The 20,257-nt window shown below is 38.3% G+C and overlaps 1 protein-coding gene across 4 annotated transcripts in view; it reads left to right on the forward strand.

The window, feature by feature from the left end:
* LOC129767953 (sodium-dependent nutrient amino acid transporter 1) overlaps window positions 1-14,528 on the forward strand; it is a 91,453-nt gene extending 76,925 nt beyond the window's left edge. For 3 of the 4 annotated variants that reach the window (XM_055769272.1, XM_055769274.1, XM_055769273.1), the window contains exons 5-9: window positions 12,861-12,976; window positions 13,050-13,675; window positions 13,739-14,015; window positions 14,073-14,167; window positions 14,222-14,528. In XM_055769272.1, the coding sequence (XP_055625247.1) occupies window positions 12,861-12,976; window positions 13,050-13,675; window positions 13,739-14,015; window positions 14,073-14,167; window positions 14,222-14,314 (1,207 nt within the window). In that variant the 3' untranslated portion in view covers window positions 14,315-14,528. Of the gene's footprint in view, window positions 1-12,832; window positions 12,977-13,049; window positions 13,676-13,738; window positions 14,016-14,072; window positions 14,168-14,221 lie in introns of all 4 variants that reach the window. The other variant, XM_055769275.1, reaches the window with a different exon arrangement.
* Window positions 14,529-20,257: the final 5,729 nt, after the last annotated feature.

Below are 20,257 nucleotides of genomic sequence, written 5' to 3' on the forward strand. Positions count from 1 at the left end.
CACCCTATTGTGTGTCACACTGATATTCATCATTCATTTTCGGTTAGACAGTTGAACAGTTGAGCTTCTGCGGGAAAGCCAATTTTGTTTTTTATCCGTTGTAACCCGTTTGATGGTTAGGAGTACATATAACAAACGGCCCTTTTGAGGTCCACCATTTGGAAATTCAAAAGAGTTAAAATAACAGATTTCTGAACAGCAAAAAAAATACATAAAAACAATTGTTCCGAACAATCACAGTCCTACGTCAAACTTACGTCCGTGCCCCTAGGCTCAGACCGTTCTACTTTTTGTTGTTATAATGTTTCGTCTCTGAACAAAACAATAAAGTTCAAATGACCAGTATTATAAAGGAAGATAATTGTTCGTCATCTTTCTAACATGAAAAAAATAAATTCATCCAGAATTTCTCAGAAGGTGATAGACGATCATATTTCATGAAAAAAACCTTCTACGCATATGTTCGAATTTCAACAATGACAGAGTTATAGAACTATTTTCTGTTTCGGACTCTGTTCTCTCTAACTGGCTCTACATTAAAAAGTTCACAACGGAAGACGACTCTGTTGCTTCCATTTGAAAGATGACAAAAAATAGTACAGGATATAGTAGTGGAATATCTGAAGTAGTGAATTTAAATAACATTTCGGAAGTGAAAACGTGAATATTAGTCATTTTTAATGTGTTATTATTAATTTCATCCTAAAAATTCATATTAAACTTGATTGTTTATATCAATTAAGTTAAAGTTCACTAACCGCTCTTCAATTTGTTCTTTGACACCCAACTTCTATCTTTCTAATTTCGCTGCAATATCGAAATAATCTATTCCTGATGAAAATTCAAGCAAAATCTTCGAAAATGACGATTTTTACCCCACTGCACAATGGTCCAGGACAAGGGTTTTCAGATTTTTTATGGCAGAGCACTTTTTATAGCAAAAACATTTTGCGGAGCACCAGCATGTTTTAAACAATAAAACAAATCCTATTTGCATTGACATTGCCCAACCAGAAACAATTGTAATTGTATTGTATTGTACGTCGCAGTTACACGATATCTGAACCGGAATTAACAAGATAAATCACTATATGCCCGGTGGAATTAAATTGAAGAATGTTTTTTGTCAAGGTGGGTTTTCAAGTGGGAGCATTTGCTATAACTTCGCGGAGCACAAATTTCCCGCGGAGCACCATTATAAAACCCCTGGTCCAGGAGATGCATTTAAGTGGAAATTAGCATTTAGAGCTCGACAGTTGTTCTCTAGACGAAAACTGTTTTCAACAAAGTTGTTACATATGATAGAGCGCTTATTTTTAGGTTGTCAAAAATAGGGTGACCAAAATTGTCGATGAAATAAAAAATATAACATTCTTATTTTTATAGATAGATATAAACATAGTTCGACAATGTTTTTTTTTTATCCAAAATATATATTTTTATTAAGGCTCATATGGCGTCATCCTAACGGGGCCGGGAGTTCAATATTTCGACAATGTTTGCTTACAACTATGTTAGTTATATGTTACCGATTACTCGCGGTTGGCTCGAGGTTAGTATAACAAGTGTTCTCATAATTGATATGTTGCAGTCTTCGATGCTCTGTACGTTGTGCCCGACACGGACGACAATGTTGTAACTCCAGATATTTGAGACATCTTTGTAGAACAAAGTTTCTTTCTATCTCTTGAGATAATCGATATAGCGCCTTTTTTCTATGTTACGTTAGGGTCTAACTTTTATATTTCAAAGTTTACATACACTAACTAACTTAGAAATACTTTTAGAACTTACTAATACCAAACATTTTTCGATGCAGAACTTGTCAATATATCAGTTTTACTCAAAGTTATTGACATTTCTTCCCAAAACACACGCTCTTTTCATTTGTTTGTCTTTCTTTCTGGGGCAAACATAAATAATGTTTGTTGACGGAATTTGAGAGAACAGATTCCACTCTATATAGTATGTGATTTTCAAAACTATGTTATTTTTTGTGTTTGAGTAAATTAAAATTGAAATCATGAGTTTTTGGGTAAAAACCCATCAATAACTTTAAGGAGGATTAAGATATTGACAAATTCTGCATCGCAAAATATCGGTATTGATAACCTCTAAAAGTCGTACGAAGACAATTTGGATGTATAATTTTAAATATGAAAGTTAGAGTACCGTTCTGAATCATATTTCGTACGCTTAAGGTATATGACGCAGAAAACAGATCTAAACATTATGCACAGGTATTATTTGGTTGATATTTTTAATAAATTAGCTCAATATGCTTTTAAGCTTTCTACTTTGCTACATATTTAATTGAAAACATAAAAAAAATCATCGAATAAAATGCTTTTCAAATGAAACGAATAAGAATCAAACTACGAACAGATTGAATTCAAATTTCGAACACTTTATTTTGTAATTTTTTGGACGAAAATTACATTACACTTGATTATATTTTATAGTCAACTGCGAAACACTTACCAAACAAACACAGTAAACTGTTAAGGATGATGAGAACTAATGAAACACGTGAGAAATTTAAATATTCATGAACGGGTAAATTCTACGTACTCACGATAAGCAACCGTAAAACACAAACGATAGTGAGTTGTGTTGAAAGATTTGTGCCGATTGTGTTATAATTCAAATATAGTTCTCATGTGAAATGATAGTGAAATCAAGGGATTACACTAAAGAAGCAATTGTGATTTTAATTTGATAGTTATATTATCAGTGCAATCAGATTCCAGATATTAGAACAAAGTGTCCGGTTTTTTCATAGTTACCCTAATGCAACTCAGATAGAAAGCGCTAAAAAAGACTTTGTGGGAGATATTTATTCTTTAGACAAAAACTGTCTCCGACAAAGTTGTTACATATGATAGAGCGCTCATATTTATATTATCAAAAATAGGGTGGCCAAAATTGTCAATGAAATGAAAAATCTAACTTTGTTATCATTATAGATAGAGATAAACATAGGGCCCTATTCCAGAAAACGAGACGAACAAACGAGCGCTCGTCTCGTTTGTTTTCATATTCCAGAAGCCGAGCTCGACTAAAAACAGACGAGTAGCTCGTCTGGTTCGACGACCGTTTGGCCGCGCTCGTCGATGAATCAGTCGAATCGTCTAGTTTGTTTGATGTGTTTGTGCTCCTTGTTGATTGAAGGCATCGGTATTCTTCTGCTCCGCCTTTATCTTCAAAAATTGTTTCACGGCTAAACTAGTATTACATAAGCAATGTATGTTTTCAACTGCAACAATTCAATTCAGTAACTGCAAGATTCTACAGATTTTCAAATGGGTCTCTTCCAAACAACACAACCAAATGTAAACATTGAACTCATATCCAGGGATGCTAGATGACTGTTTTGAATATATTAACACGACACTAAAAGTGTCTTCACATATTGAACGAAAATGAGTAATTCAAAACAACTACTTTTTTGGAAATACATATATAGAGAGTTAAAACTTTTCATGATTAGGTTGATTAGGTGAACAAACATTGCCCCCCATAAATCCTTAATAACAAAACGTCTGAGTGATAAAACCATATGCTCGAGGAAACATATCAATGAAACCAAACGATATATGAAAATTATTCCTTTTTGTTATGTTTTTTTGATATTTTGGCACTGAGAAAAGAGTATCGATTGATTAATTTGAAAACTGTTTGATGCTTTTCTCAAAACAAAAACTTGTCTTCTCATCTGAAATCACTGGTCATACCGAGAAAAACTGATTGAAGTTTCTCCAGTCTACCAAATAAAACATTTCAATGAAACTCGTGTACTGGAATGGGATATTTTGCTCGTCTCGAAAGTGACTGAAGCCAAGACGAGACGAGACGAATTGCTCGTCTCGTTTTCTGAAATAGGGCCCATAGTTCGATAATGTTGTAGCCCCAGTTATTTTAAACATCAGAACAAAGCTTTTTTATATCTTTTAAAATAATAGATTTAGCGCTTTTTTCTAAGTTTCATTAGGGTGACCAACAAACTGTCTTCGTAAGACTTTTAGAGCTTACTATTACAAATATTAGGCTGTCAAAAAAGTCCTGCGGTATTTTTTTTGAATTTTCATTTGTTCATAAAATTAGTTACAATCATCTGTTTTAAGTCAAATATGCACCGTTTTGTTCGATGACTTGTTCCCAAGATGAGATGCCAACTTCATAATACCCCTGTTATAGAAGCTCGCTTCCTTATTGGCAAAAAACTCGGATAGCCAATTTTCACAGGCCTCTTTTGTGGCTAACTTCTGACTACCTAGCTCGTTCGCCATGGACAAAAACAGGTGGTAGTCACTTGGTGCAAGGTCCGGACTATACGGCGGATGCAAAAGAACCTCCCATCCGAGCTCCCGGAGCTTCCGGCGCGTCACCAAAGAAGTGTGTGGCTTGGCGTTGTCCTGATGGAAGACAATGCGGCCTCTGTTTATCAAAGATTGCCTCTTCTCCATGAGTGCTACCTTCAAGCGGTCCAGTTGTTGGCAGTACAGGTCCGAATTGAGCGTTTGGCCATAGGGAAGCAGCTCATAATAGATTATTCCTTGACAATCCCACCAAACACACAGCAGAACCTTCCTGGCCGTTAATGAGGGCTTGGCCACCGTCTGAGCCGCTTCAGCGGGCTTCGACCACGACCGTTTGCGCTTCACGTTGTCGTAAGTGACCCACTTTTCAACGGGTCGGTTTTGTTGCGATTCAGCAGCGATTCACATACGGTCAAAGATGTTTTTTTGCGTCAACGTGTATGGCACCCATACATCGAGCTTCTTTGTGAATCCAAGCTTCTTCAAATGGTAAATAACGGTTTGATGACTTATCCTCAGCTCTTGGCCGATGCTACGGCTGCTACTATGCCGGTCTTTCTCGGCTAATTCAGCGATTTTGTCGCAATTTTCGACGACAGGCCTTCCGGAGCGTGGCGCATCTTCGACGACCTCTACACCAGAACGAAAACGTTGAAACCATCGTTGTGCGGTGGAAATGGAAACTGTATCGGGTCCATAAACTGCACAAATTTTATTGGCAGCTTGAGATGCATTTTTGCCTTTGTCATAGTAGTACTGTAAAATATGTCGGATTTTCTCTTTATTTTGCTCCATATTTGCGACACTATAACTCACGAACGACCTAACCAAACAAAACACTGTCAAGGACTATATTATAGCGCGCAACCTTTCCAACAAGCTATAGTATGACTCGATACAATGAATACAACTAGAACTACGCGCTTACAACGACACCTCGCGGAAATACCGCAGGACTTTTTTGACAGCCTAATATTTTGCGATGCAGAATTTGTCAATATTTCAACTTTACCCAATGTTATTGATATTTCTTCATTCTCTTCTTTGTCATTCTTTCTGGGGCAAACGTAAACAAAATTAATTGACGGCATTTGAAAGAGCATATTTTACTCTACATGATGTGTGGTTTTCAACACTATGTTATTTTTTGTGTTTGAGTAAATTAAAATTTAAATCAGTTTTGGGTAAAAAAACATCAATAACTTGAAGAAGGATTAAGATATTGACCAGTTCTGCATCGCAAAATGTTGGAATTGATAAGCTCTCAAAGTCGTACGAAGACAGTTTTGATGAAGAATTTGAAATATAAAAGTTAAAGCAAATAAACGTTTTTTCATGGTCACCCTAATGCAACTTAGAAAAAAAAGACGGGTGGGTAATGTCGGGGACATAACCGGAGTGACGTAGGACTATACAAAGGGGACAGCTTTTGTTAAATATATATTTTAAATATATTGTTTTATTTTCTTCTCCTACGTGAATACCTACCTATCTACCTGAAAAATGGATTAGTTTACTTTTTACTCTTTATGAATATGTTGATGGTTCTTAAAAGAACCTTTGGTGTTGTGTTTTTGTTATCACTCGATATTCCCATCTTGTTCGGTTAAACCTTCCTGTTTAGCTATTGCGTTTGCCACTCGCCACAGCTTTCACAGTTGGAAAATTTCTTCCCATCCAGCTTGTGACATGTTGTTTAGTAAATTACATTTAATGCGACGTGCCGGAGAAACACTTTGCCACTCACTGAAACTAATTGTTGCCTTGACGAGCGCCGAACCGAAGCTGCTCTTTTCTTGATGCGGGGTTTCTGATTGTCGTGAGCAGCTTTGCAAGCTGACTCGAGCACTCCGACAGCCGAAACTCTATAATCGCTGTTAGGTATACTGGTGCTCCGGCACCAATCCGTTCGGCCTAGTTACCTTTGCGGAGCAATCAGTGAATGCGACCAACAGGGAACTGGAGACCTGCACCGTTCGAGTGAGACTTTGCCTTTCCCTTAACTTGTCCTCCTTTGTTACGTCCACGATGCCGATGCCGTACAACCACACGGGTATATGGTTTGAAAGAAAATAAGATATTTTGTTGGGGTCCGCGTGTTTTATACTCTAGCGGTATACACTCACAGGATAGAGACAAATCGGCAGACTCAGCCAGAGGGGCGAGTCCAACGAGACGAACGAATGAGCGTTAAAAGGGAGCGATGGCAAAAAAATACATTCATTACGATTTGTTCGCTCGTTGGATTCACATGCAGGCTAAAAAGGGTCCTTTTCCGGATCACAAAATTATCTTCAATCTAAAGAGTTTATTGTTTTGTTATTACTCGATATCCCCATCTTGTTCGGCTAAACCTTTCTGTTTAGCGATTGCATTTGCCACTCGCCACAGCTTTCACAGTTGGAAAATTTCTTCCCATCCAGCTTGTGACATATTTTACAGTAAATTACATTCAATGGCACGTCGCATTACCACCACTCAGTATCGGATTGGAGGTAATTTTAACCTGTAATTGATCATTTGCGATGACAGTGATTCAACGACTTTCAACGTGGGGTCATAATATGGACCCCGAACTCTATGTTTACAAAAATGTCCAACTAAATATGTCGCATTACAGGTCCGTCCAATTAGCTAAATGTCGAGATAAGTGTAAATTACTGTACTTTCAATCTAGAAACAATTTAAGAATTGGTGAAAATCAATAAGCTTAGAACAACTGCCAAATTTACATACTCATCAGATCCTGGCAAACAAATTATGAAAAAATCAATTTGTGTTTTATTATTATTTTGGATAATGTTTTAGAAAGCATTGAACTGTATTTCCTAAACTCTTTTTTGGAAGGTTTATTGGCCCTGAAAAGCGCCTTGTTTTATGGAATGGTTCCAATTTAGAAAACTTAGTACTCGTGGTTTTAAGAAAAACCATTTCGAACGCCCTCGATGCCGCCTTGTTCTGGTTTTGCCACCAAAGCAGATTGTATAAAGAACAAACTTTTTTCTTCCGCTACCTGCTGTCGTTTTGCGATTGCGTTTGCCACTCGCTGCAACTGCCTGTTGTTGTCTTGATGTCCACCGAACCGAATGTGGTCTGTTCTGAATGCGAGTTTTCTTATCGTCGCGAGCAGCTTTTCCACTTCGGCGGCCGAAACTATATAACGCCGGCTAGGTGGACTGATGCACTGATACTAACGCGCTCGGCCTAGCTACCCTTGCGGGGAACTCCAGATCAACACGGTTCGAGCGGGATTTTGCCTTTCCCTTCACTTTTCCTCCTTTACCATGACCAGACATGGCTGCTTGGGTTGGTTTGTTGATGTGTTGTGATGCGAACCGATGTGGTGTACGGTTTAGATGAGAATGATCGTTACGGCAGCGGAGCGGGGATTTTTAAGCTGACTGGCTGGCTCGAGAATTAAACATGTGTGAGACTGCGACCAATGTTTCTTTCTTTTTTTCCTTTTTCCTTTCCAATCGTGCTTCATTCTATTTCGCTGCTGCTCTGGTTGCCCGTTTTGGTCGGTACGATTTGAGTAGCACAAAATGGACCAATCAAAAATGGGCACATAGTGCATTTTGACAATGCTTGATATTTCACAATTATTGAATTATTTATCTCAAGAAAAATGAAATGTTATTCGTTATGATAGATGCGTAGATATATTTCCTATCAATTGATGCAAAAACCTTTGCGATCTATTGAGAAATGCTCAAGTTATAAGCGTTTCAAATCTTGCATTTTTTCCTACTTGTTCAGTGCCTAGATTTCCATTTCACCCCCTATATCTTCCGGTTAGACGTAGTCCTACGTCAAAACGCGCTAAATCGATTATATTAAAAGATAGAAAAAAGCTTTGTTCTACAAAGTTGTTTAAAATGATTGGGGCTACAACATTGTTCAACTATGTTTATCCCTATCTATAAAGATAAGAAATTTATTTTTTTTTTATTTCATCGACAATTGTGGTCACCCTATTTTTGATAACATAAAAATGAGCGCTCTATCATATGTAACAACTTTGTTGAAGGCAGTTTTCGTCTAAAATATCTCGCACAAAGTTGTTTTTTGCGCCTTCTATCTAAGTTGTATTAGGGTAACCATGAAAAAACGTTTTTTTTTTCGCTTTACCTTTTATATTTCAAATTCTAAATCAAAACTGTCTTCGTACGACTTTTAGAGCTTATCAATACCAACATTTTGCGATGCAGAACTTGTCAATACCTTAATCGTACTTAAAGTTATTAATGTTTTTTATTCAAAAACTCATGATTTCAATATTAATTTACTCAAACACAAAAAATAACATAGTTTTGAATATCACGTATTATATAGAGTGAAATTTATTCTTTCAAATTCCGTCAACAAACATTTTTTATGTTTGCCCCAGAAAGAATGACAAACAAATGAAAAGCGTGTTTTTTGTAAACTGACCAGACGTCCCGCGCTACGCGGGACAGTCCCGCATTTCAACAAAATGTCCCGCGTAAGATTGCGTCCCGCGAAACGTCCCGCATTTGGCAAAAGAAACGAAAATGTACCGCGTTATCATTATGTTTCAATATCACAATTTGATCATTCTGATTTTCTTAAATGGAATAACCTCAATAAAAAAAACTTTTATTTGGCAGACTGTACAAGAGCGCTTCTAATGCGTCCAAAGAATAATACGTTGAGCTGTTTCATCACACCGACAGGAAGCTTTTTATTAAGAGAGCGTCAACTGGAAGCGACAGCAACAAAATTGGAAAATTATTTTTATGAAAGTCCCCTTTTGATTCGCAGGGACCAACGTGAGTCAGACGAAAAGTTCATCTTTGGTCCCCTAGCTCGGTCAGGGCTTAACGTTTGAAATAAGTCGGAAGAACTAGTGTACACTCGACAGGAAGAGGCAGAGTTGTTTGATGAAGTATCGTAAATGAAGCGCTTGGCGGTCTTACGGAAGTTGGCCGGAACCTGAACCATGGCCGATGAATATATGTATATCGGCGTGTTATTTTACCTTTTTGTGGCTTTGGTGGTCGTCTGTCTCTCTATTTTGGCCATTCGCCCAAAAGTTTTCTATCGGGTGCAGCTGGGGAATGTTGGGAAGGTTGGTGGTCTTCACGACAATGTTTATCTCCAGCCAATCCATCCTGATCGGCTCTATTGGCATAATGGGCTGATCCCAGGTTCGGCATAAAGACCACATCACCTTCCCAACTCCGGCAAGCACTTCGTACTATATATTTCTATATATTTATTTTGGACATTCACTTCACGTTTGTCAGAGAACCTTCTTTGAGAACTTGATGTGAATGATATATTCGACGACATCGCTTACCTGGGGAACATAAAGTACCCGGTCCTCTGCCATTCGTTGAATTCTAGCATCAAGTACGTCTCGTCTTTCATTACGAGTACGAAAAGAAGTTTTTCACTTCTTTCGCCGGAAACAAGTTTTTCACCAGCACCTCAAGCTACTCCTTCTGGCTACTTTGCCTGCTGCTCAGATCCGTCCGGTCTCGTCTGACGTTTCCACATAAAAATGTCCATTTTGGTCAGATTTTTCTCCACCGTTTGCTTCGATCTCCCGGGTTAAGGAGCGGCAAATAGATGATATTGTAAATACCAGATCGGCTATGTTTGGCGGACACAAAGTGCCTCAGGATGTCCAAGTCCTCCGCTGTGGGATGGAGCTTGCAGTATGGAAAAATTAAGTTGCTTGACAGTGCTGCTGCTGCGAATCAACATCTTTGAATCATTTTTGTTGTAGACTTAATTGTTCTTATAAATTATCTTTCATCGCCATCCAAAATTAGTCCATTTTTTTTGAATGCATACGTTAACACTAAAATCGATGAAAAATGAATTGGAATTTTCGAGCATTCCATTCGGTAATTTGAAGAAAATTGTAGAATTTGAATCGTGCTTGCCAGGCGTAAATGCTCTGATTTAGTGAGTGATTTTCGGGCGTAAACAAAATCTAAACTAACGAAAAATCACAACTGAGTGCCGATACTCAGAAAGAAATAATACTGATCAGTTTAGACTCGCTAAACTATGGTTTATGTTCACATAACGTTTTGTTGTTTGAGTCCCGCGTTAGACCTCTGAGCATCTGGTCACTTAAGTTTTTTGGGAAAAAATATCAATAACTTTGAGTAAAGTTGAGATATTGACAAGTTCAGCATCGCAAAATATTTGTATTAGTAAACTCTAAAAGTCTTCCGAAGACAGTTTGTATGTAGAATTTTAAATATAAAAGTTAGAGCAAAAAAAAGTTTTTTTTAATGGTGACCCTAACGTAACATAGAAAAAAGGCGCTATATCGGTTATTTCAAGAGATAGAAAAAAAAACGTGAACGTGAAAACGTGATCTGTGGTATAACCGCAAGGGTGACGTAGGACTATCTTTGATTAAGTGATCATTTGTTTTTAGTTGCTTCTGAATCAATTCTGAATGAATGAATAAATGAATATCTGGGGGGACTTCGAAAACGAGAGCGTTACGTTGAAGGCACAATATTCAGCAAAAAAAAAAGCAATCACACGAAAGTTGTATAATACATAATACATTGCTTGTATTGTGATATGATTTGTATTCCATTTCCAATAGACAAAATAACTGTTGCATCAAATCAGTCTACATATTTTTTGCGTTCGTTCATCCTTTCTCTCGTAACACACTTTCTCGTTTGAGAAATTGTTGAGCAAACATCGTTTGCCAGTGCACGTAGAACGGGAATTCCTTCTTAGGATTCATTGCACCTCTAATAAATTGCCGAAAGACGTGGTCTTACGTTGATCACACTTGATTGAAAAATCACAAAACCAAATGTATTTGGTCGCAGTATTATATGGATGGAAAACATAATAAACATTTTCGCTTAAATGTTATTTTCAATTCAAAGGGAATGAATGAATGCGTTTCAGGTCAAGTCATGCCAGGTAATGAATCCCTCGATCCCTCGCCGTTCAGCTCGTTCAGCTCGTTCAGTAACGATGTTGTCTTGTCGATGTCCTCACGAAAAATGAATGCGTTTCACCACCAGAATATCGCTTAAGTATGCTTTTTGTACGTGATTGAATCGAGAGAAGGTGTGGTTTACGATGGCAATTTGGAAGGCAAACTAGAGGGGAATGAACTCTTTGAGTTTGAAACTTTCAGCGACTAAGCAATCGATTGAAAATTATATAATTTTCGCGATACAAAACATTCTCCGTTGCGCGCGCATACAATATTGGATACGAAAATTTTCTACTGATAGGAAAGAATAATTTTCAGAAGCTTTCCTGTTAATTCCGATTGATTGAAAAATCACAAAACCAAATGTATTTGGTTGCAGTGTTGTATGGATAGAAAACATTAAATTAAACTCTTTCACATGAATGTATTTTTCAATTCCCAGGGGAACTGGCAGATTATTTTTCAGCAACGATGATAGCAACGAGAATTCCGCGCGTGTATGTGTGTGTGTGTGTGTGTGTGTGTGGCGGCTGCTCCGATGTTTCAAGCGGAACCGTGGCATCACTCTCCTGATGGATTCCCTTCTGGCCTAAGGTGCACAAACAGGCTCTTAGTGACATCGTTCATCAGCGCTTTCATGATAAACGAAGTTAGCTTCATCATAACAGCGACAACATGTTCCAATCGCTGTTCAATTATAACTGAGTGGGTTTACGAGCGGTGCTCGCTTATATACCGATTGGTGATTTCAATAGCCTGTTTTGAAAGCAATTTTAAGGCTATTGAAACAAGTTTTTGGATGAAAAAGTAACAAGTATATAACGCGTAGATATTTTATCTTTCGAATGAAGTGTTTATCATACCATTTCGTTCAGTTGTTTATGAGCTATTAACGTTAAAAATTTCGGTCTCCGGCGTAACGCTTTCGTTTTCGAAACTTTGATTTTACACCCCGGTATAGAAATGAAAGACGTAGTCCTACGTCAAGACTTTATTCTACAAAGATATCTCAAATAAATAGGACTACAACATTGTCGAACTATGTTTACCTCTATCTGTAAAGATAAGAAAGTTAGATTTTTTATTTCATCGACAATTTTGGTCACCCTATTTTTGATAACATAAAAATGAGCACTCTATTGTATGTAACAACTTTGTCGAAGACAGTTTTTGTCTAGAGAATAACTGTCGAGCTCTAAATGCTAATTTCCACTTAAATACATCTCCTGGACCATTGTGCGCATTGTGCACTGTACTCATAATAGTCACTTAAATTTCACTTTAACGTTGAAAGGTCAAATTTTTGGTTGAAATAAGTCGTATTTGAAATGTAAAAAAAAAAATATGCTTTTAATCTGTATATAATCGAGCCCAAAATTGTATATAATCGAATCACATATAATCGAGTCCGACCTGTATAACATGCAATTTTACCATCATTCGACTCGTTCACTTCATCAACTAAGGGGATCAAATTTGTCATTAGCTTCCTCTATACACGCTATCTACTCTGTGAATAATTCATCATTCCTTGTGCTACATATGGTTCTCCGCTATATGATAGACACTAATTACGGTCCGCAATCCAACAGACGAGTAGTTCTCAAAGAAATCGCCACCATCGACGATGGGATCGGACTTCCGGACTGGCAGCTGACACTATACCTTTGCCTATCGTGGTCCTTTGTGCTGCTTGTTCTCATCAGAGGTAAGCAAAAAACAGATCACTCTCGTTCACAATCCAATCAATTTTCAATCAACTCTTTGTATTCTGACAACAGGTGTCAAAAGCGCCGGTAAGGCCTCCTACTTCCTGGCACTCTTTCCCTACGTGGTGATCACGATTCTGCTCATCCGAGCCTGCACCCTTCCGGGTGCTCTGAATGGAATCATCTATTTCCTCAAGCCCCAGTGGGACAAGATCCTGGAACCGAAGGTTTGGTACGCTGCAGTGACCCAATGTTTCTTCTCGCTGTCGATCTGCTTCGGTAACATCATCATGTACTCGTCGTATAACAAGTTCCGACACAACGTTGCCCGGGATGCGACGATCGTGACGACGATCGACACCTTCACATCGCTGCTAGCGGGATGCACCATTTTCGGTATCCTTGGACACTTGGCCGAGCTGGTTGGAAGTGACGATGTCGGGACGGTGGTGAAGTCCGGTGCCGGGTTGGCGTTCATATCCTACCCGGAAGCGATCGCCAAGTTTGACGTTGTGCCACAGGTATTCTCTGTACTTTTCTTCCTGATGCTGTTTGTGTTGGGCATTGGAAGCAACGTGGCAATGACTTCGTGCGTTATGACCGTCATTCGGGATCAGTTTCCAAGAGTGAAGAACTGGCAGGCAGCCACTGCCATTGCTATCTGCGGTGTTGGCTTGGGAAGCATCTACGTGACGCCGGTGAGTACTGGGTGGGTTCCAAAAATGCGATCGTTTATTTTTAACAACTGGTGCTTTTTTCAGGGAGGCCAATACATTCTCACGCTAGTGGATCACTTTGGTGCGTCGTTCATTGCATTGGTTCTCGCCATCGCCGAATTGGTTGCCCTCGGTTGGATATACGGTGTCGATCGTCTTTGCAAGGATGTGGAATTCATGCTCGGTTTCCGACCTAACCTGTACTGGCGACTGTGCTGGCGGTGGATCACCCCGGTGCTGATGTTTGCCATCCTGATGTATAATCTGGCGACGTTGGAGCCGTTAACCTATCAGGGCTATGTGTACCCATCGATCGCCTATGGTAGGTTTAATGAATGTTTGCTAGAATATTACACATACTTAAACGTTAAACCTCCAGTTTTCGGATGGTGTATTGCGGCATTTGGGTTGTTACAGCTGCCGATATGGGCGATTCGGGCAGTAGTCAAGCAAGACGGAAGCAGTTTATCCGAGGTATGCGAATACACTATGCCGGTACACATTTTATAAATGAGTTCATACTTTCAGAAAATTGCCAAAGCTTTTCGGCCAACGCCATCCTGGGGACCGATCGATCCAAGTCTCCACCAAGAGTACAAAAAATTCATCAACCAAGACTGATGGAAATCCAATCAATGCCAAGGGTCACGCAAATAGCTGCCGGAATCCAGAAACAATTTTGAAAAATACATTTGTGTACGACTAAGCATAACTTTATGCTGAGAAAACTGAAAGTGCTGAAAGTATTACTAGACATTTGTGATATATGTTTTTAAAACATTTACCATGAATAATTAATTTATTATGTTTTATCAATAATAAAAACGATGTTTATCATTTTAGTTTCTTATGTTAAAATTCGAAAAATCATTCATCCTTGCGTGGATCTTGTCCATTGGACTTTGAAAATCTGTTTGTAGAAACCTGATCGAAACTGAACGATTCTGCATCTGATTGAAAATAAAAAGTATGTGTTGTTTGTTTTACAACGAAATTTAATCAATGAATTTGATGTACTATTGAAGCACATTTTAATTTGGTATAAATTATTTTTGCTCTTTATTTTTGCCTAAAAGTAACTCTATTTCAGTGAATTATAATGTGCCATTTGTCACAATCCCCTTTATTCCGCGCGGCGAGTGACGAGATATTGCAAAGTTTACCACTTTATTATGGAATCTACCTTACTTTTTAGCTCCTTTTTGATACCCGAGTCAATAACAAATGAGGACACGACTCCAAATTTCACCTTGTGATGAACTATAGTCACGCCATTCGCCTAGGGGAATAAGGGGGAATGTTACGGTACAACAGTACTCATCAATGCACAATCAATGTCCGATTTTTCGAAATTAGACCATACAGAGAATGGTGTTCATATTTATTCAGCAAAATTTTTGCAACTGAAACAAATCCTAAATTTCCCAAACGATTATTTTTGCGCGAACTTGTGTACAATTTTGTATGCTTCGTAAAATGTTTAAATTTTCCAAACATAGAGAGCGCGTCAGTTGTTGAAATTTTAACCCTGCATTTTAGGCTGATAGATCAGCACATACTCTTTCGAGTTGCTGGCAAGCCTAATAGGGTATTTGATGTTGATTTATACAGTCGAAAATATGATCTTGGTGCGTCCACTTTTATGAATGCTCTAGTTCAGCGCGCCTGTGTCACATTACGGTTTCGCATGTTTTAAAGATTTATGAATGCCACTGAGGGAGATCATTTCCAAGATCACATTTGAACAAACAAAAGTGAATTATTCAGAAAAAACGTTCAAGCGGCGAACACTGCCTGGAATTAGTTCCGGTGTAAACGTGTTAATTACATTTCCGCCGGAAGCAGAAAAATTATATGGCTTTATTTCCGTATGTGCTACAAAGTATGATTACTTTTAGTCGATTTTTTAACTATTTTCTTCTTATACAACATATAAGGTTTCCTGTTTAATAATCAAGACACTACAGTTTTTAATTATTTACTAGTTTTATTTGCCAACACAACTTTTATTTAATCACTGATTTACAAGCCCTTTAGTGCTGCCTACCGCACTCATTGTCGCTGTCGAACTGCCTCTCTCTTCCGTGTTCTCTTCGTCTATCCAAGGTTATTCTCTCTCAAGCAGGTGTGCATCATTTACTGCTCGAATGCACTACTCAAAGTGTTATTGTACAGCGGTGGCAGGACCCTACAACCCCCTCTAACCTTAATAAGTTCAATGTGCTATAAAGTCCTTGTATAGTGACGGTTCCGCTCTTATTCTGTTGGGTCTATTCTGCTGAAGCTCTTCTTCTTCTGCCTGTTGAATTGGTTCGTTGAGTGGTATAAACTTTTTAAGATGTGCCACATTTCGTCGAAATTTCTTTCCAGATTCCTTTGACTGTATGATAACATCTTCACCTTGTTTTCTCAGCACTTTGAACTCTTCAGGAGAGAATTCCGCATCCAGCTTGTTATCTTTCTTTAATCTTTTCATTAAAACCTGATCTCCTACTTCAATCTCGCTTTCTCTGGCCTTTCTTTTAATATCGGCGTAAACTTTTCCTTTTTCCTTTGCTACTTTGTCACGATCTCTGATCTCTCCATCCTCCATCCTTTCAATAGGTACTTGCGGCAATTTTGTTCGAATTTTCCGACCAAACATCAATTCTCCTGGTGATTTCCCAGTTGTGGAGTGATTAGTAGAATGATACGTCAAGAGATATTTACGCATTTCATTGCGTTAATTTTTTCCCAGCTCTTGAGAAATTCTCAGTCTTTTTAGCAACGATCGATTTTGTCTCTCTACTTCTCCATTCATCGCTGGCCAAAATGAAATAGTGTTAACCAGTTTTATTCTATTTGCCTCACGAAAATCACGAAACTCTAAGCTTTTTTCGCTAAATTGTGGTCCATTATCAACCCGCAACGAAACAGGAAGACCATATCGACTAAATATTGTTGCTAATTCCGAGATTGTATCAAGTGCCGTTATCGAACGCATTTTCACCACTTCCATATAGCGGCTATAGTAATCTACTACCACTAACAAATACTGACCGTCTGGAAGCGGACCCAGAAAGTCAGCAGCTATGTAAAAAAAAATATATATATATAAATTATATTTTTATATTTATAAAAATTGACATTATTTTCGCATGACGAAAACATTGATCAAATTACAGAAAAATTATTTCGTCAAATAATATTTCATACCTGTTGTCGCACTCAATGCGAAACTTTCATTGGAAAACGTTTGTTTATCCAATTTCATGATCAACGAGAATCAAACAATTAATTGAATTGTTCCCCTCGATTTTATTTGACGTTCTACATACCGGACCAGTTAAAACGCGAATGTCTATAACTGGTCATCCCTTTTCGCCCAGTTCGCGAATGTTTACTGTACATGGATCATGTGTTTCATCTGTCTAGCCGCGAGTCATCATCACCGAGCTACATATCCATTTCGGAAGTCGTGGTATACGCCGAAGCCGGAGCCAGAGCAACAATTTAACACTGAGAGCGCAGAGAGCAGCAGCAACTACGACCAAAATAAACGAAAGTTTAAAACTTCACAGGATACAATCAACCGTTTCACTTTGCTTGTTCCAATCAAATGGCTGCAAATTCGGCAGAATGTCCCAATACAAACGAAAATGTTTATGCTAACAAAATGACAAGTATATGTAGATCTATAGATATAACTCTGACTGTTACAAAACAAATATCTGACCTCTCTGAGCGAAATAAACAAAATTCTGGAATGCCAGATGATTTTTCTCGAACATATACGACGAAAATCTGAAATATCTGAAAATATGTGCTAATGTTTGCGAAACTGGCCAGCTTCGTTTATCATTTGGAACCAATAATGTTTTGTCAATATTTTAAGTAGCCTGCAGCAGGAATAAATGGTTGTGACAAAAGTTAAATGTCTTCAAATTCGTGAACATATTTGTGAATGTGGCATCTCGGATCTGATTTGGCAACCAGCAACCAGTGATGGTGATGTGACAATTGTCATCTCACATAACACGCCGCGTAGAATCAGGCCAAATAACTGCCACCTAAAATTACAAGTTTCATTATCATCTGAACAAATTAGGAAACAAAATTATTGGTGCTATGTTCACGACACGACCGCATTGTTGATGTAAGACTACAAAATTATTTTGTTCAATTCACTTGACTATGTTTGTTCTTGTATGTTTATCTCAATTTCAGCAACAACTCTTTAATGGAAAGTTTTGGTGACCCTGAGTAGAAGCGACGGTTTGCGTGATTTTGTAGAAGCAATTGATGATGGCGATATTGTTCCCTCGAGAACAATACCCATGCTGGCCTTATGCCACAATCTGTTCCCTTATGTCAATGCACACAGTGCACTGATTCGCTTTTAATCTTGGAAAAGGCCGTTTTCAGAGGAGTGTCAATGGAGGACTTTTGACTAGATATCAAATAAAATTTTTTGAGCAATTTTGATAAACCAATGTTTTTCTTTACTGATTTGTATTTAACAATAATGCGTTTCATTCGTCGTATCTGCGTGTGTTGTTTTTTTTTAAAGTAGAACTACGTCTTTCAGGAAGGGTGAAAAATCAGAAAACAGGTCACGTTTTTATGAAATAAAGTTAACGTAATAACTATTTTCACAGCGAACGGATTCTGATGGTTTGCATGCCAATCGAATTGGAAAATCTCTAGGATTTGTTTGATATGCTATACATTACAATTCGCTAATCCCTAAACGTTTTTAATTTATGAAAACTGGAAGCATTCCCATTTTCCCATACATTTGTTCTGCCGATTTGTGTGCTTCCCGTACCCGTACCGTCAATAACGAGCAACTAACATTCGTTTCTGCCCTTTTCCAACTTATTTGGTATAAATAAGCCATCCACGATTTGAACCCACTCATCAACATCGTTGCTGGACGAGCTGGACGGCGAGGGATCGAGTGCCTTTCTCAAGGCAAGAGGGCGGAGGTGGTAGCGCTGAAGTAGAGTAGAGTAGAGTTTTCAAAGGGCCTTTCTCAAGGCTAGAGATGAATGAACTGCAAAAGTTTAAAGTCTCTATAATACAATACCTTCCTTCCTTCCTTGAACCCACAGCACTTCTCGTTTGGTGGTCATCGGAACAACATCGTTTCTGATGAACATCGAGCGAGAATGGATTCTTTCCCTGTCGGGAAAGACAAGGGAAGGAGGAGAACGGAGTAGAGTTTCTTTCCACTGATGGAATGTAATGAAACCACAGTTGCGAACAAGGCGTGAGTAAGTACAACACAACGAGCGGACACACTCATACCTAATGTTGATTTCACACAAATAAACACACACAGCTCAATGCAAGAATGGAAGATTGCGAAACGGCAATGCAATTTATGCAATTTCATCCGTATTCACCACACCCTCGAAGAAGAGGAATCCCTCAGTATCAAAATGTGCTTCGACAAAGAAGGTGTCGGCTGCATACGGAAATTTTTTTGTGCTAGATATGGAAAGTATCCAGAATTTTGGAATACGGATACACTGCATTTATTTAAATACAACGTATTTTTCATGGAAGTATGCTTTCAAATCCCAGTAGGAAAACACTACACTTTTTCCACCCGAAACTTTGATATAGATCCCTATATTGAAAGGTTAGACGTAATCCCACGCCAAAACAAGCGGATTGTATAGAACACAGACACAACCCCTTACATTTTTTTCAATATAAAAAGGTGTCTTCAGAATCACTGATCATACCGAGAAAGAGTGACAGAAGTCTTTCCAGGCTCGTCTGAGACGAATTGTTCGTCTCGTTTTCTGGAATAGGTAGGCTTACACAAATAGTTTCGGACTATAAACGGGACACGTAAAAAAAACAAAAAAAAACATTTTTTAAGAATTTTATTGAGTGAATGAAACTGAAAATAAAACCAAACAATCAATCATTATTATACAGCAATTCCATGCCAAATTGATGAGATAAATTGGTGGTGGAACTGATAATTCTTGCCAGTTGCAAATCGTTGGGAAGTGGAAAATGAATTTCTGTGGTGTAACTTAGCTTAAAGGGTGTGTCACATCAAATTGCATCACGGAAAAAACGCTGTAGAAATTTAATTTTTAGGAATTATATCTCCTGCTTTCACTTATAATCAGATAAGAGTGTATAGATCACGTCATGCTTCACTGTCAATTTTTCGTAAATTTGGAAAAATGTCGTCGAACGAAAAAGAGCGTCGTGAATTAATCCTGTGCACTCATTTCGAGAATCCGGAGTTGTTACATCGGGACATCGGTATGATGCTGGGAATCGTCCAATCCACGGTCAGCAGAGTACTAAAACGATACTTCGAGAACCTAACCATCGACCGGAAGGTGAAAAACGGCAAAATTAGATGCTCCGTCAGTGAAAAAGATCACAAGCGCGTAGTTAAGCAGTTTAGACGTGATCCGAGAAGTTCGGTCCGGGATGTCGCCAATAAGCTGAATTTGTCAAGTTCATTCGTCCAGCGGACCAAGCAGCGAGAAGGCCTGCGTACATACAAGGTTCAGAAGGCTCCTAACCGCGACGAAAGGCTAAACATGGTGG

The sequence above is a fragment of the Toxorhynchites rutilus genome, chromosome 2 (genome assembly GCF_029784135.1).
Source record: "Toxorhynchites rutilus septentrionalis strain SRP chromosome 2, ASM2978413v1, whole genome shotgun sequence".
In the NCBI taxonomy this organism is placed as follows: Eukaryota; Metazoa; Arthropoda; class Insecta; order Diptera; family Culicidae; genus Toxorhynchites; species Toxorhynchites rutilus.